Here is an 18505-nt window from a genome sequence, read left to right on the forward strand (position 1 = left end):
GCGATCCTTCCGCCTCAGCCTTCCGAGTAGCCGGAATTACAGGCGCGCGCTACTACGCCCGGCTAGTTTTTGATTTATTGTAGAGATGAGGTCTTGCCAAGTTGCCCAGGCGGGTCTCGAACCCGTGCGCTCAGGCAGTCCACTCACCTCAGCCTCCCAAAGGCGCGGGATTACAGGCTGAGCCACCGAGCCTGGCTTACTTTGTTACTTTAAATAATTCAGAAAAGAACATTTTGATATCTTAAAAAATTGTCTACAGTGAAAATTTTTTATGAAAGCCTTTCTGGTCATGAAACCTACAGATAAACTTCTTTCCTTAACACACTCAAATTACCTGCATTAAAAATTATTCCTTTTTGCCGTCACCAATGTTCTTCTACACAGTTGATTAGTTTTTGTGTTTTATTGCATTTCCAAAATCTCAGGATTCTTGGAGTCTCATCCTGATTATATTGGTTATATACCTATTCTCTTATTTTTAGAAAAATATTATATTTTTTTCTTATTTGGGCCTTTTAAAAACATTTTCCATAGACTTAGCTACATTGTCCCCATTCTTTGTTTACTTTTAATTTTTCTGAATATTTTCTTATCTGTTCTTGTCTTATAATCAATTGACATCTATTACATATTCATTTTTTCTGAACTTATTGAGAAATCAGTTTCTTATCTTTTTTAAATTTAAATTTTTTTTATTTTAAAATTGTGGGGTACAATTCAGGGTTAGGTATACAAATATTCATTGTGCGGATACCCTTGTTGATAAGGTGTTGCCCGCTTCCCCAGCCTATTTTTATGTATGTGTCTACTATCTTCTATCCCCATATTGCCTTCCTCTTTAGTGAATAAGTATTACACATTTCATTCTATTTTCTGACTTGTCTTCCTCCAGTATAAATTAAGTGAGCTTGTGCGACCTACATATGGATAATTCTAGAGGACTTTGAGAGGCTAACTTCAATTTTCCTTTAGTGTCCCATGGTTGACAATGTATTGTACCTGGAATTTTGGAAGGTTCCTGATCAATTTGGGTTTAAAGCATGTAAATCCTTATTAGTATTGCTATAAGACTTTACATCTTAGAAGAGATCACCTTTGTATTTTTTTTTTGAACTTCTTGTTTTACATACTTTTAAGTGTGGTATTATTTATTTTTCCTCTATCCAACTTCTTGCATTTTATGCTATCATTGTTTACCAATCTGAATTCTTCTTGCTGCTTTTTCCACTGATATGTATTTATTCTTCTAACATCTAGTTTGCTTTGGAGCATAGTATGAACTCTAAACTCTAAACTCTCATAGGAGAGGCAAGATACTACTATTAATTGTTACTTTTCCTTAAAGCAGAAGCTCTTAAAGTATAATCCAGGGGCCTCTGCTGGGTCCCTGAGACCATTTTTAAAAAACTTATTTATTGTAGAGATGTGATCTCGCCAAGTTGCCCAGGCTGATCTTGAACCCATGGGTTCAGGCAATCCTCTCACCTCGGCCTCCCAAAGTGCTGGGATTATAGGTGTGAGCCACCACACCCGACCAAAACATTTTTTAAAAATAATAATGCTAAGATGTTATTTGCCCTCAATCTCTCATGAGTATGCAATGGAATTTTCCAGAGGCCACATGATATATGATGATATTATTACTCTAAAAGCTAATGTAATGTATGCTTATGAGTTCTTCTCTTTAAGAAAGTCTCAGTTTTAATTTCTGAAACAGTAAATATTGGTAAATATAATTCACATGCATAAAAGATACTTGGGTTCCTCAGTAATTTTTATCAGTAGAAATAGTACCTAAGGTCAAAATATTTGAGAAACGCTAGAAACAAAGTATCTAATATTCCGAAGGTTATTGTGAGATTGGTGGGCATAGCTAAGAGATGGAGGTATGGAAACCTGAGGAGCCATTTCCTCTTCCTTAGTCCTAAGAGCTTGAGAGATTACTTGGGGGCAGATGCTCAGGATGATGCTGATCTGGATCGTCCTCTGGACTTGAAAGCATCTGTTATGGTAATTATTTGATGAGCAAACATTTCTCCCATCTAGCTGAGGTATGGAGCAATCTTGTTTCATTGCCAGGGTAACCTGAATGGAACTTTCAGAGTTTACTTCCTAATACACCTTTCTGCTTTCAACAGGTAAGCAAACCCTGAACTTAAGGAATGGTGATCCTCCTCAGCTGCCAATTTCTACCTTACATTCAAAGACTAGTAGATATCTAGGCAGATGACCCAAGCTTTGTCTTTCAGGATTGACTCATAATTGATAATGATATGAATATAAAATCTGGATAACCATCCTATCACAGCCTAAAACAAAGTCAAACTCACCTTATATAAGGAATCAGTTTTTCCTTAAAGGAAATATTTTGCAGAGGTATACTTTTGTGTATTTTGAGGTGATTAAAATTGTGATATCTGAATGATTGCTAAGAAAAGCTTTCTGCTGTCACTGCATTTTTTTACTCTTTCCGTTTCTTCCTATAGGGTATCTATAGAGTCATTTAAGCATGGACCCCTGAGAGAACAACTGGCTAACTTGGCCACAAGACAGAAGAGCCTTTTGGTCGTGGCAAAAAAACAGAAAAAAATAAGCCTGAAAATTCAAAACTATAAGAGTGCCACAACATTGTCTGGTGTTAGTTTAAGGAAGCTGCCACCCAGAACGGAAATGTCTAGTGAAAAGAACAGTCAAAAACTTATAAGTCTGGAAAATTCAATGCAACCCCAATTGGATTCACTTTCTCCTGTCAATCTTGATTGTGAGAATACGCAGGAAACTCAGTTGTCTCTAGAAACTTGGAATGACAGGCAAAGTACCAACATTTGTCTAAGTTCAGAGGCAGTGAGAAGGGAAGAATTTTCTGGAAATGAGCTAAGTTGTAAACAGAACGTCAGTGATTGTCCCTTAGATTGGTTATCAAAATCTAGACATTCAGATGGCGCTGAGAAGATTAAATTACCACCCCAACCTGTTGCTTTTATTGCTCAAACAGAATATTCACAAAAAGAAAATGATCTTACAGAAATTACAGCCAAAGAGCATGACTTTTATAGTCCTTCTCCAGTAACTGGCACATTAAATATTTCAGAAACCATAAGTGTACCTGCCCCAAATAATGCCCATCCATCAACTGTGATTTATGATGAAGACCTCTCCAATTATGAGCCAAAAAGAAGAAACAGAAAAACAACTTCCCAGAAGCCCCCTGCAGAGACATCAGAATCTCTGGAACATCAAAGGATTGCTGTTGGAGGCAGTGACACTGAGTATCAGATAAAGCCATATCTTAAAAAATCAGCTTCTGCTATTCCACACACAAATGACAGTCAAATCTCTTCTTCCTCTGGGCCTGGGTGTCAACATACTACAAAAAAGTCTTTAAACTGTAGTACAGCTCCTAAAAAGAAACGTATGCAGATAAAAGATTTGATATTACTAGGAAGACTTAATCCAGGAAGTAACATTCTGGAATTCAAAACACAGGTATTATATTATTTTTTTCCTCTGAAATCATGCAAATTTTTATAAATGAGTAAATGTTATTGTCATGTAGTATAGACATTTAGCTCTGATTAAGGAAATGGTGTTTGTCTGTTTCCTGAATGGAGGGACACAGCCATTGTATTCTTAGCAAGTGAAATCACGTTTCTGGAATTGTCCTGATACATTTTAGAGACAATCTCTTTTGAGTTCTCAGTCCAGAACTAGACCATTTTATTGAAGCAGGAGGGATTTAAGAGCAACATAAAAATAATAAATTGGAGCTGTCTTTAGTTTGAAAACTTTAGAAACTACCATTGTATTGCTAAAGCATCTACTAAAGAAATAAGCATAAATTCATCTTTCATAGAAGCTTATTTTAAAATCAAAGAGTGACTTCCACCTCAGCCTTCCAAGTAGCTGGAACAACAGGCACACACCACCACACCCAGCTAATTTTTTTATTTACTGTAGATATATGGTCTCACTATGTTGCCCAGGCTGGCTTCAAACTCGTGGGCTCAGACAGTCCTCCCATGTTGGCCTCCAAAAGTGCTGAGTTACAGGTGTGAGCCACTGCATCCAGCAATACTTTTTGTTTTTAAAATGCCTCGTGTCTTTTTGTTTCACTGTACTTCTTTTATTACTTTCTTTGGAATTAAGTGAATATATATATTTTGAATTATGTTTGTAGTAGATGCTCTAGGACTTAACACACACCTTCACTTATGAGGATCAGCTTCAGATTTATGCTAACTTAAATCTAGGGGAATATAGGAATGTTGCTCCTTCATAGTGGTAAACATTGTTACAATTATAATTTTATAACATTTCATAACTTTTAAAGAAGCTGATAGAAGAAAGGAGAGTAATATATATTTATAACTTTTGTTATATTAACCTTTTTATTTATTGTTTCTGGTTCTCTTCATTTGTTCTTGAATATTTGCATTTCCATCTGGAGTCATTTCCTTACCCTTATAAAGCTTTGCTCCTACCTGTCTCCTCTGTACTGCTGTTGGCAAATATATATGTTTCAATATGTTATAGGCCCTACACTATATTATGCCTGTATTTTTAAAAAATTTTAAGAGACAAGGTCTTACTGTGTCACCCAGTCTAGAATACAGTGGCATAATCATAGCTCACGGTAATCTTGAACTCCTGGGCTTAAGTGATTCTCCCACCTCAGCCTCCTGAGTAGCTAGGAATATAGGCATGCGCCACCTTGCCTGGCTAATTTTTAAAAAATTTTTGTAGAGTCAGGATTTTGCTATACTGCCCAGGCTGGTCTCAAACTCTTGACCTCAAGTAATCCTCCTGCCTCGGCCTCCCAAATTTCCCTATTGTTTTATATAATTGTTTTTTAAATCAGTTGAGAAGAAAGGAGAGGAAATATACACTAATACTGTCTTTTACAATACATAATTACCTTTACTGGTGCTCTGTTTTTTCATGTTGATTCATATTGCTATCTGGGATTATTGGCTTTCAACCTGAATAAATTGCTTTATTATTTCTTATAAGGTAGTCTAGCAACAAATTCTCATTTATTGAGAATGTTTTTATTTTGCTTTCATTTTTAAAAGATAACTTTGCTGGATATAGGATTCTTAGTTAACAGTTTTTTTCTTTGTATACTTTGAATTTGCTATTCCATTGCCTCTGGCTTCCATTTGTTTTTGATAAGAAGTCAGCTGTTAATCTTTATGAGGTTCCTTTGTAAATAAGGAGTCATTTTTCTTTTGCTACTTTTAATATTTTCTATTTGTCTTTCAATTTTGGCATTTTACTATGTATCCGTGAATCTCTTTATGTTTGATCTACTTGGAAGTCATTGAACCCCCTTGATTGCGTAGATTAATGTTTTTCAGTCAATTTAGCAGGTTTTTAGCCATGTGTTTCTTCAAATATTTCTTCTGTTCCTTCTCCCCCCTCATTCTTCCTAGTCACCCCTATTATGCATCTATTGGTATGCTTAATGGTATTCCACATTTCTCTGAGGCATTTTTATTTCTCTTTTTTTCCCCTCTATTTTCTTTGGCTTACATAATTGTATCTATCTATCTTCAAGTTTACCAGTTCTTTCTCTTGGCATCTTAAAACTGCTGAGCCTCTTTAGTGAATTTTTAAATTTCAGTTATTGTACTTTTAAAAAAATTTTTCAATTTTTATTTTAAAGATGTGGTGTACAATTCAGGGTTAGGTATACAAATATTCATTATTAGTTATTGTACTTTTTATCTCCATAGCTTCTATTTGATTGTGTTAAATGAATTCTTCCTTTTTGTTGATATTTTCTGTTTTCACATGACTTTGTCTTCATGTCTTAAATTATGGTTTTCTTTAGTTCCTTGAACATATTTCTAATTGTTATTTTGAAATCTTTGTCTGTTAAATCCAGTGTCTGGTCACTCTCACAGACAGCGTCCTCTTGCCTGTTTGGGCTTTTTTTGGGGGCAGGGGGCGGTATATGTGTCATACTTTCCTGTTTCTTTGTGTGTCTCCTATTTTTTTGTTGGAACTGAACACTTTAGACAACGTATTGTAGCAATTCTGTGTCTTGGTCCCCACCTTCTCTTAGACATCTTATTATTCTTTATCTGTTTAATTACTGGCTAGATTGTTTTAATGAACTCTATTTCTCTCCACTTTAATGTTAAACTTATGATGTTGCACTCAGGGACTGAAGCCTTAGTGTGACTTTCTTTCCCTGACCACACAAAACTGTTAAGTTCTACTTGTTGACCATTGGTCATTTTATTATTTTCAACAATGTTTTGGAGCATAAATTGTTCTACAGACCAATCTAGTCAAATGTGGTCTCCTTTGAAGGGATTGTTTCCAAGGTCAGTATTTGAAATGCATTATGACTCAGGAAGGCCACTGCTAGCTATATTTTTTCCCAGTTACCTCTTACAAACTAGCCAACCTGCAGTTTAGCTTATATCGCTAATGAATCTGCCAATCTATTTTGATGTGCCTTTTACTACAGCTTCCACTATTTCTGATAACGCTCTTGAGCCTGAACTTCTACATGCTCTGTTGCAAATGAAGATTAAGAGTGAGGTTTGAACTCTAACGTTTTTTTCTCCCGCTCTTGCCAAATTCCTATCTAAGGGGTCTGGTGAATCTCATTAGATGGGAATTTTTTTTTTAACCCTATTTAATATGGCTTAATTTCTCATCTGACTCTGACATAATATCACAGCTAAAGAAGAAAATAAAAAATATTTTATGATCCTGCAAAGCCATCTCTTGGAGAAATGTGCATCTCTATAGAATCCCTTTCTGGGAATCTCCAGAGGAGCTAAGTGTTTGCCATCTATTCTCTCTCAGGGCTACCACCTGTGAGCCTTCATCTGCATATCAAGAAACTCAACTCCCTTATCTCCATGTGTCATTTCCTTTACTGATTTTAAAATTCCTTAGACAAAGCCTAGATATTGCTACTAATTGCCAGCCAGGAAATCTTTGAATCAACCTATGACCTGCAAGCCCCTTCTTGGAGATGTCTTGCCTTCCTGGGCCAAACTAGTATAAGTCTTGTATGTATTGATTTATGGTCTGTCTTCCTAAGATGTATATGACCAAGCCACAATTTCAACTACCGCAGGTACATGTTTTCAGGACCTCTTGGGATGGTGCCACAGGCCAAAGTCACTTGCATTTAGCTCAGAATAAACCTTCTTTAATATTTCACAAAGTTTGGTGTCTTTCTTCTACTGGAGCTATCTTTTTGAAGACCTGCTTCTCTTCCCAGGCAAAATCCTTGATCCATGGCCCTAAAGCTGAGGCTGGGGACAATGGTGATTTCACTCCGAATGCCACCCTTGCGTTAGGAGGTAGACACTCAGTGCAAGGGGAGGGGGGCAAAGGGAGGCAGACAGTAGTTTCGTGTCTTTTCAGTTTGTCTCTCCTGATAAGAAACCACTGCCTTGTAGGCTAAGGCAAAGGCAGTTGGGAACCCAGTGGTGCTGTGCCAAAGGGGCAGCCTCTGTCTCACCACCCAGAGCTGGGCAGAGGAAGGGAGCCCCACCCCTTGGCTACAGTGGCCCACAAATGAGCCTTAGCAACAGATGGCTGAGGACAGGATGAGAAATGCTGCAGTTCTGCCTCTTCCAGGAAGATATCCCTCTAACGGGGAGCCCTTGGCCTCAACGACAGCAGTCTGGAATGAAAGCTTCACCTCCGTGAGCTGAGAGGGGAGGAAGGAAGCAGTCTTGGTTCAAATGCCACCTACTCTCATTATTTGAACCTAATTTTTGTAGATTTGTAGATTTTATTGCATAGACGATTCTTTGTTTTCTGTATGCCCTTATCGCCATTTCTAAATACTTTAAATTTGTATATAAATATATCAGGTATTAGGGTGAATCTGGACCTGGTTACTTTATCACGGCCAAAAGCAGAAGTTTGTGTATTTCAGCTGTTTTTAATCTTAATTTTTGTTTTATTTTTTACTTCAGGAAACTACCCACAAAGCAAGTATTTTATTAAATGGTAAAATAAAGGTAGAAAACGGTCAGATTTATCAAAACCCAGTCACCTGGCTCAGGGATATTCTGGGAGGCAACAGTTGTGTGACCTGGAATTATGCTTGGAGTAAGGTGGGTCATTCTTAAGTTTATCTTTAACTTCATGTTTAAATGGAAATGTATTTATTTTTGATAATGGAACTATTTTCTTCTTCTCCTTCTCCTTCTTCTTCTTCTTCTTCCTCTTCCTCTTCCTCCTCTTCCTCTTCCTCTTCTTTCTTCTTTCTTCTTTCTTCTTTCTTCTTCTTCTTCTTCTTTAAAAAAAGACAACTAAAAGGTCTCTGATCTAGTTTTTGTCCTCATGTGTCCCTTTTGTGTTATTCTACAAGTTTTCTCTCACAACCCCCATTTGCCAGAATTCCCTGTGAGCATGGTTGCACAGGGAACCATGCTCCTTACCTAGTCCCAGAAAGTTTAATGCCCTAATCTTTCCATTTTATCCCCACAAAGGATTTCAGGTCTTTGTGACTCCATATAGAAAATGTGAGACCATGGGTATATTGATAATTTAGTTAATATGTTATTATTCTAATGAAATAAAGCAAAATGTCCGAAATACAAAAGGAATGGGGAAGAGGCCTAAGATCCACAGAAATTACAGTGTGCTTTTATGTTTGAACATGTCCTTATCCATGAATTTCTAGCTCTCCAAAAAGTAATACTTTCATTCAGATCTTTAAGATTTAGAACCTCCCCTCAGCTCCAGCTGAATCATAAGCCCAGTGATGACTGACATCCTTGAAGTCCAGTGTCCATCCACCTCCAGATGTCCATGACACCATTTCAGGGACAGTCTTAAAATAAATTCCCAGGAAATGTATAAATCATCAGACATCCACTGTAACTGAAAGAATAGAAGATACATTCAGCCTCTACTAGCCATCACAATAAGCATCAGCGCACCAGTAATAGGCACAGCTTCCTTCTCTCTCTTTTGTCCGACCTATCTCTGCCCACCCCCCTTTGCAGTCCCTACTGTGTCCTAAACTTTGCATTCTGTGTCCCAAACTCTGCCCCAACTCTGCATTCTGGTCTCCTAGACCTTTGTGGCATACATCTAGCTCTGTGTTTCAGTTCCTTCACTTACATCAGCACATGCTGGATTGTTTCTGCTGTTGTCTCTCTGACTTTTTGTTTTCCTAAAGTTTTTTTTCCTCTACCGTGCACTATTGCCTTGTTTGCATATTGCTTTGCCTCTCCTGTTTTCTTATCAGCCATACCAATTAGAGTCATAGTGTTTAGCACCTATGTGATAGTGAAGCCACATGAGAATGTGGCACTAAAAATAGGGCAGTTCATTGGTCACAATAGCAAAAACATGGAACTAGCCATGCTGCCCATCAGAAGAGGACTGGATAAAAAAAAGTGGTACATATGCATGACAGACTATTACACAGCTATAAAGAAGGACAAAATTATGAACCTGGCAGCAACTTGGATGGGCTTAGAGTCTGTAATACTGAGTGATCCGTCACAGAAGCAAAGAACTGAGTATCACATGTTCTCACTCAAAAGTGTACCTTGAACTATTATTATAATACTATAAGAAAAGGATTGGCAGTAGTGGGAATCTGCTGGTGAAGGGTGGGTGCACACCTCTCAACAAGGGCACCTGCATAATGAACATTTGTATACCTGACCCTGAATTGTATCCCACATCTTTAAAATAAAAAATTAGAAGAAAAAAGAAGATAGGGCAATTCTTGGATAGAAGATATTCATGCAGATTACCTGAGCTTAGATTATTTTTTAAGTTTATCCCCCCAAAAAAACGAAAACAGAGTTTAAAATTACTATGAGATACTCACGTACTTCAAGTAAATACTCCAAGTTGAGAAACAGATTCCCCTAGTGATTTTCTTTATATTTAAAAGACCGTTTTAAAGTTTGCCACAGAAACCTCTGCCTCCTCACTTCTGAATTCACAATCATATCCTGATGAAAGAAGCATTTTGCTATATTGTTAAATATGAACATTTCTATAGACTAGTTCCCAGAATGGTGGTAGGGTATGGGGCCAGAGGTGGCTGATTGTCAGACAAGAAATAAGAGAAAACAAAGACATCTAAAAGGTCTCAGTCTAGTTTTTGTCCCCATGTATCCCTTTTATGTTCTTCTACATGCTTTCTCCCACAACTCCCGTTTGCCAGGGTTCCCTGTGGGCATGGTTGCACAACTGGCTGTGCCTTCCCTTCCTTCCTTCTTGAGTGGAAGCTGGACTCCCAGGAGGTGTACGGCACACTGAGCATGTGAGCTGCTGACTGAATGAGGCTGGCTGTCTGTCCAGATGAGCAACGTCCATCACTTTCTATATTCTCACCCCAGCCTTTCCTTATGTTGATATTCCTAATCATGGTGGTAGAAGGAATTTTTCTAAAAAGATATGAGTGGGGAAGGGAAGGAGGGAACCAGAGAGAGAAGTCAACACTAAATCCAAAGGAGTGAAGTGGGTGGAAATAAGGGTGCAAACTGGGCAAGGCATCTGGAGGGGAAGTGTGTTCCCTTCCTCCTAAGTCTTGCCCTGCATCCGACAGTGTCAGAGTCAGTGGATGCAGAGATGACTCGTACCCGCTCCCCAACAGCTTTGCCAGGGAAATCCTAATGCTTAGTCCCAGTGGGCATCACTGACTTCTCTTATTGCTGCTGCCTCCCGACTGTCAGACACTCCTCGGATGTGGCCGTGTGGTTTTCCAGTGGGAGGCAAACTAAGCTATTTCCTGGTTCCACTTTTTGTGAGTTGTATGATCTGGGCAATGTTTTTCAATCATGGACACACATTAGATTACTTGAGGGACTTTGAAAAACTGCCATTGCCTGGTGGAATCTAGCCTCATCGTTTCTGTTTGAATAGTTTGGGTTGGGAACCAAGTGGCAGTATTTTAAAAGCATTCCAGGTGATTCTAATGTACAGCCCGAAGTGAGAATTCATTGATCTATGTTAAGTCATATGACCTTTCTGAAACTGACCTTTCCTATGTATATTATAAGTAGTGCTTAACTGGTTGTGGTGGCACACACCTGTACTCCCAGCTACTCCAGAGGCTAAGGTAAAAGGATTGCCTGAGCCTAGGAGGTCAAGGCTGCAGTGTGCCATGATCTTGCCACTGTACTCCTGGGTGTACGCCTGGGTGACAGAGTGAGAGCCCGACTCAGAAAAAAAATAAAATGAGTAGTGCTAGATGGTCTTTGACTATCTTTGCATCTTGAATATTGCAGAACTTGAAAACCACAGTGTGGTTGATGAAGCATTTCTGCACAACAACTTTTTGAGGCAGGAAACTGAACTATTATCCCTGTTTATGGATGTGAAAACAGAGTTTTGGGAGGTTAAGTGACCTGATTAGCCTCAAGGCTGGAAAATGCCAAAACCAGGATTAGAACCTCATCTTCGGACTGCCTGGACGTTACTTCCTGCATCTGTGACCATGGCACAAGGGAGGCCCACATCCCATTCATTGGAAATAGGTTGCTCTGAACTCAAAAGAGCACACAACGTCCGCCAGGCGCCTTTATGGATGGATACAAAGCCTCAATCTTGTGCAGCAAAAATTGCCCGTTTCCTCAGGAAAAAAAATACCTTTCTGTGGTACAAATGCAGTAGGCATTTGTAAGAATGCCTTAAGAATCCATAAGAATGCAAAGACAGTTCACCTTTGTGAATGCCCAGGAGTGAATTAATGCAGATAAAAACTAGGCTGCTCTTTTAGGCAGTGATTGAAAGAGCACTAGAGAGATCTCTTCTGCAAACACACTTCCCATCCAGATGCCTCACCCAATTTCCACCCTTATTTCCACCCTTTTCACTCCCTTGGATTTAGTGTTAACTCTTCTCTATGGATCCCCCTTTCCCTTCCCCACTCATATCTTTCTAGAAAAATTCCTTCCACCACCATAATTAGGAATATCAACATACGGAAAGACTGGGGCAAGAATATAGAAAGTGATGGAAATTGTTCATCTGAACAGTCAGCTAGCCTCATTCAGTCAGTAGCTCACATGCTCAATGTGCCTTATACTTCCTGTCAGCCCAGCTTCTACTCGGCTACATGATAGAAGAGAAAGAAGGAAAAGGAGATGGTTAGAGATGTGGACCTCTTCAAAGTACAAACATTTAGAAGTTGTATATCTTGAAAACAAGTAGTGTGAAGGACCTTCTCTTGCCTTTAGCTGCATTGAGCATTGGGTGTGGGGAAGGAGAATCTGGAATGGAAGGTGGAGACTATGACGGTGAACTTTATCTAACATCATTTCTCTGGAATCGCCTCCTCCAAGGCTGTTCTTTGAAACTACTTTCTGTCTTGTATTCTGAATGCCCAAATAAATATTTTATTTGAGAAATATTTTTATATTCTTAGCTAAAATGTCTTTTCTGTTACAGTAAACTTAAAACCTGTAACAGTTTTCTATTGTTTCTTGGCCTTTTCTTCCACCCTGAGATTTTTTAAAAATATTCTTTTTTTCCTTTTCCATTTGGGGTAGTGAAATTTATAAGACTTCTTAAAACTTGGAAAGGAATTAGGTAGTCATTTAATCATCCATAATCAGATACATATTAGTCAATACCAATAAATGGTTTTTCTGAAGATATTAAAAATATATTGATACTTTAAAATAAAATGAAGTCCCAGCAGAAATATATATTCTTGGGCTCCTTGACATTCAGAAGCAGTTATGCCTTATATTCTTTCTTGATGCATATTAGTATATAAGGTATCGAGAAATATTTGTTATAATGATGATGAATACTGTACTTTATTTCTGCTAAAGACCTAACCAAAATAAAGTGAAATGATAATTCCACTTGTCTCATTAACTACATTTTTAGAATAGGTTAGCTCTATCATCCATCCATCTGAGATGTATGCATGTGCACACACGTGCACATGCATACACACACATACAATCCACACACCCTATTTCTTCCATAAGTATGACATTAGGGAATCAGTCTAGACTTATTTCTGAGGACTAACGGAGCTTTTGCTGTAAGAGCTCCAACAGAAGCATCACTGGCCTTAGGACAAAACACTGTTGCGGTTCTGCCTTTCGTTTTTATTTTTGTAGACACAAGGTCTCACTCTGTTGCCTAGGGTAGTCTCGAACTGTTGGGCTCAAGCAATCCTCCTGCCTCAGCCTCCTAAAGTGCTAGGATTATAGGTATGAGGCACTGTGCCCAGCCTCCATTCTACCATGCAAAAAAAGCAAGAGGGCTGGGTTTTGGGTGTCAAACCTGTAATCCTAGCACTTTGGGAGGCTGAGGTGAGAGGATTGCCTGAACTCAGGGGTTCAAGACCAATCTGGGCAACTTGGTGAGACCTCGTCTCTACAATAAATAAATAAAAAAGAAGCGGTCATGGTAGTGCATGCCTATAGTTCCAGCTACTTGGAAGGCTGAGGTGGAAGTATCACCTGAGCCCAGCAGGTCCAGGCTGCTGTGACTGTGAGGGTGCCACCACACTTCAGCAGCCTGGATGGCAGAGTGAGACTCCAACTCAAAAAAACACAAAAAACAAGAGCACAACAACCTACAGATATCATCACAGAACACATCTTACACTAAGCTCCATTTCTTTTACATATTCTTATCTGGGGAAAGGTGACATCCCATCAGTGGCCCTTTGTCAAAATGGGCTTTGGGTGTCAGGGTTGCTAAGATCACTGGAGGCTGCGTAGCCCAAGAGCCTAAGAACTTGGCCTCCAGCTCTTCCTTCCATGCCTCTGTCAGCACAGGCATGTGAGCTGCATCTGAATCCAGTGAGATTTAGTTCAGAATTCAAAGTTTGAGTCATATGCAAATGTAATGACTGTTTTCTTACATGTTTTAGCCAATGGGAGCTTTTGCACAGACACTAATATGAAATGCACAGTTTCTACAAGTTATCTCATGCTGTTCATTTGAGATCTACTCATTATACTGTTCAACAAATCACTGCTACCATGTGGAAAATAGATTTTTAACTTAGTGGATTTTCTTAAAGCTGTATTTTTTGTATATCTGAATTACTCCCCAGTGGTATGTGTAAGTTACCTTATGTTGTCTAGTACTAACTGATAAAAATATTTTTAAGTCTGAGATACATGTGAGAACATACTGAGCTTGCAGTTTGATGGATATATAAGGTATGTTGGACATTGTCAGGGCGTAACACATACACAATCTGTTGTTTCTAATAATTGATTGTTTGGAGAACTTACACATTATATTTGATGTCTCTCCTCTACTTCTCTCCATGCAGGTGAGGAAGAACTGGCACATTGGGTGGGCCGGATCTGTTTTATTTCCATTACCGGGCTTTGTTTGGTCACAGGATTGAGTCCAAAGGGTGTCTATACCTTGCAAAGCCCTTAAAGCTTCCTCACTATGTTCAATTTAACAAGCTCTATTGGATACTCAGCATGTGCCAGACAAAATGCTTTCATGAATTTTGTCTCTTATAATCCTCACAACAACTTAATAAGCTGGAGGTACTTGTTTTACAAACACGCAAACCGAGACTCAGAGAATTTAAAAGTCTTGCTTGAGAATTGGGATTTACCCAGTGTTGTCAGGCACTGTGCGAAATGCTGAGGGTATAAAAATGAATATGACACAAACCCTTTCCTCAAGGAGCTTATGGTTTAATGGAAGCAGATACATTAAAACATAATCTGTGTAAATGAGATAAGTGCTGTGACAGACATATGAGCACAACAATTGTGGGAGCCTAGAGGATGGTCATTACTTGAGCTCAGAGGTTATAGGAAGGCATCCTGCAGGTAGGGTTGTTTGAGCTGAATCTTGATGTTTTGCCCACAGTGAACGTAGCCTTTGGAGGTATATTATTAAATTGCCCTCGAGCTAAGATTGAAGGACCCAAAGACCCTTGGGCCCAGAACGTCTGTGGCAGGCATTTGCCAGTCTGCCTCAGTCCTACACTCTTGTATGTAGATATTTCTAAGCTCTGACCTTTTGGGTTGATAACAATATCTAAGTTCACAAACAAACAAAAGCATGACCAGGCAAAGTAGGGACCAAAGGGAGGCCCGAACTTTACCTGTACAATGACCGCTTGTATACGTAATCCTGAATGGTGCCCCACATCTTTAAAATTAAAAAAATAAAATTAAAGAATGGGTGTATAGACCCGAAATGGTATTAATTTGATCAGTTAAATATCTTATTTCTTGAAAAGCACCTTTTATGGCTTAATTTTATTAACATAACATTAATTTCTTAAAGTTTTAAGGTATCGGGCACTAGGTTAAGGGTTGTTGAGGAAGTAAATGGATGAGATAATTAATGACACACAAAAAGGTCAACACATTTTTTAGGAGAAGGCCAAATAGTAAATATTTTGGGTTTTGTGGACATATATAGTCCATCATAACTGCTCATTTCATTTGTAGCATGAAAGCAGCCATAGTTGTTAAGCAAATGAATGGGCATCACTGTATTCCAGTAAAACATTTACAAAAGAAGCTTGCAGGCTGGATTTGGCCATGGACTATGGTTTGCCCATTATATGCAATAATCAATACTATACAAAAATGACAATTTTCAGGAGATAGGTGTGTTCCCATCTTACAGAATGTATGATTTTCTAAAATTGTGTGCAACTGTAATTATGTGCAGGTAACATATCTTGGGAAGGAGCTTTTAAAGTATGTTTCTGAGGAAGCACCCATGCTTCCAGAACCAAACCTGGTACTTCAGCATCGACCTTGTCTTCCAGGTATGTGCAGACCAACACCCATTTCTTAGTTATGGGCTAAAAGCCCCCCAAACCTACTGAAAAAATTGTTCTTTTTTGGTGTCTTTTTCCCATTAGGTGAAATTTACAAAAATTACAGTGAACTATTTTAAGGGAAACAATTCATTGGCATTTAGTAAATTCACTATGTTGTGCAACCACCACCTTACGTAGTATGTGGAACCTGTATGCAGAACACTTGTCATCCCCAGAAGAAGCCTTATACCCTCTCAACATTTCTTCCTCATTGTCCACGCCCCTCACTCTCTGGGAACTACCACAAAGCTTTCTGTCTACATGGATTTGCCTCTTCTGAATATATCCTAAATGAAATCAATTATATGTGACCTTTTATTTCTGACTTCCTTCACTTAGTGTGTTGTTGAGGATTGTCCACATTGTTGTAGCATGTATCCGTGCTTCATTCCTTTTTGTGACTGAATTATATTCTATTAATGGATGTACCACAGTTTGTACTGTCATCCTTTAATGAACATTGAGTGGTTTCCACTTTTTGGCAATAAGGAATAGTGTTTTTAGGAACATGCATATGAGTACCTGGTTTAAGTTAGTTTGGGTATATACCGAGGAGTGGAATTGATGCAAGTGTGATAAAAGTGATAGAAGTAGTGATACAAGTGAAGCGTCCCTCACTTGAAAACCCTAAATCTGATGTGCTCCAAAATTGGAAACTTTTCATGCCACAAGTGGTAAATTCTACACTTGACCACATGTGACAGGTTGCAGTCAAAGCATAGCTAAAAATTTGTTTCATGCACAAAATTGTTAAAAGTACTGTACAAATTATCTTTGGCCTTTGTGAATAAGGTATTATATACCTTCTATATGAAACATAACTGAATTTCATGTTTAGACTTGGGTCCCATCCCCAAAATAAGTCATTATATGTATTCAAATATTCCAAAATTCGAAAAAGTCTGAAATCCAAAACACTTCTGGTCTCAAGCATTTTGGATAAAGGATAGTCAACCTATACTGTATAGTAATTCTCTGTTTAACGGAACAGCCAAACTGTTTTCGACAGCAGCTGAAACATTTTGCATTCCTACCAGCAATGTGCAAGGATTTCAGTTTCTCTACACTTGTTATTTTCTGGTGTTTTATAGCCCTCCATTTTTAACCATAGTTGATTCTAGGAGAATCGAAGAAATGACTCCATCTTCACAATTTCTTTATCTGAATCTCTGCTGTACTTAGTTCGGGTAGATTTTTTTAAAAGTCATATAAAGGAAACCAAAAAAAGTGTTTTTTTTTTCTTCTTGAAGACATTATTTGGTTAGTTTTACATGTTTTCTAAAATTAAGTACTGAAATAGATCTTTGCTCATTAAACTTAATACCTTTTATAAGATGGAATAAATTTTAGCCTGAGAAGCCTGAGGAGGCTGCAGTCTTTATTAAAATGAGTAGCAGATTTTGAAATGATCTGGGAAAAGGCAGCACACATTCCTGACAAAAATAGACATAACTGTTACATTACCCTCATCTGCTACATGCCCTCTCTTTCTTTCCCAGTGTCCCTTTCTCAGACCATTTGAGGACAAACTAGAGGAGAGGAAGTATAAAACAGAAAATGGGTATGCTATGATATCCAAGATCAACAACCAAGCAGGATTTTCATCACCAAGTCCCTACCCACGGGTTCCCTGGGATTATCCTTTCTTTACAACAAGACCCCATCATTCAAACCGCTTTCCTCTGCCATTTTGCACAATAATTCAAACTGCTTTCCTCTCCCAACTTTACACAATATTTAAACTATTTTCCTCTCCTAACCTTTATACCCTAACCTCTTAGGATTCCTCTCTGTCTCAAAATCTCACTTCATAATAGAGTGCATTCCACCCCAGTTTTCGAAAGACAGCCTCAAAACTGCTTTTCATCATTTATGGGAGACAGACCAGGTAATAACAATAATTGTGTGGAAGTTAAAGGGCTTAAAAAACTGGAAGGAATTCTTGTAGTAATCCATGATCTTTGGTTCTTAACCTAACTACCTGCCTAATCTACCTAATCGAATCATGGAATAAGGCCCAGTAACCTGAATTTTTTAAAGGACTCTTATGCAACCAGTCTGACTGCAGACTTTGGATGACTCATATTTTATTTCCCTTTTTTTGAGTTGGAGTCTCACTCTGTCGCCCAGACTGGAGGGCAGTGGCCGCTCCCGGCTACCACAGCCTCGACCTGCCGGGCTCCGGCGATCCTTCCGCCTCAGCCTTCCAAGTAGCCAGAATTACAGGCACGCGCTACCACGACCGGCTGATTTTTTGATTTGTTGTAGAGACGAGGTCTCTCCAAGTTGCCCAGATGGGTCTCAAACCCACGGGCTCAGGCAATCCACTCTTCTTGGCCTCCCAAAGTGCCGGGATTACAGGCTGATCCACCGAGTCCGGCCAGTATTTTATTTCTTATGCAGCTGATAATTTGAGAATCCTTTATATTCAGCCCTTTACTTTGTTTTTGTTTTTTGTGTTTTTTTTTGAGTTGCAGTCTCACTCTGTCGCCCAGACTGGAGTGCAGTGGCCACTCCAGGTCACCGCAGCCTTGACCTGCTGGGCTCCGGCGATCCTTCCACCTCAGCCTTCCAAGTAGCCAGAATTACAGGCATGCACTACCACATCCGGCTGATTTTTTTATTTATTGTAGAGATGAGGTCTCGCCATGTTGCCCAGGCGGGTCGCGAACCCGCGGGCTCAGTAATCCGCTCACCTCAGCCTCCCAAAGGCGCGGG

At 38.9% G+C, this 18505-nt stretch overlaps 1 protein-coding gene across 1 annotated transcript in view; it reads left to right on the top strand.

The window, feature by feature from the left end:
• The window catches only part of ANKRD31 (ankyrin repeat domain 31), a 135911-nt gene that overhangs the window by 101620 nt on the left and 15786 nt on the right, over positions 1-18505 (top strand). Inside the window, exons 20-22 of the mRNA XM_008071045.1 lie at positions 2487-3486; positions 7953-8093; positions 15634-15733. Coding sequence (XP_008069236.1) covers positions 2487-3486; positions 7953-8093; positions 15634-15733 — 1241 coding nt within the window. The remainder of the gene's footprint in view (positions 1-2486; positions 3487-7952; positions 8094-15633; positions 15734-18505) is intronic.

Source organism: Carlito syrichta, unplaced genomic scaffold, assembly GCF_000164805.1.
Source record: "Carlito syrichta isolate Samal-C Ts95f unplaced genomic scaffold, Tarsius_syrichta-2.0.1 Scaffold314105, whole genome shotgun sequence".
Lineage (NCBI taxonomy): Eukaryota > Metazoa > Chordata > Mammalia > Primates > Tarsiidae > Carlito > Carlito syrichta.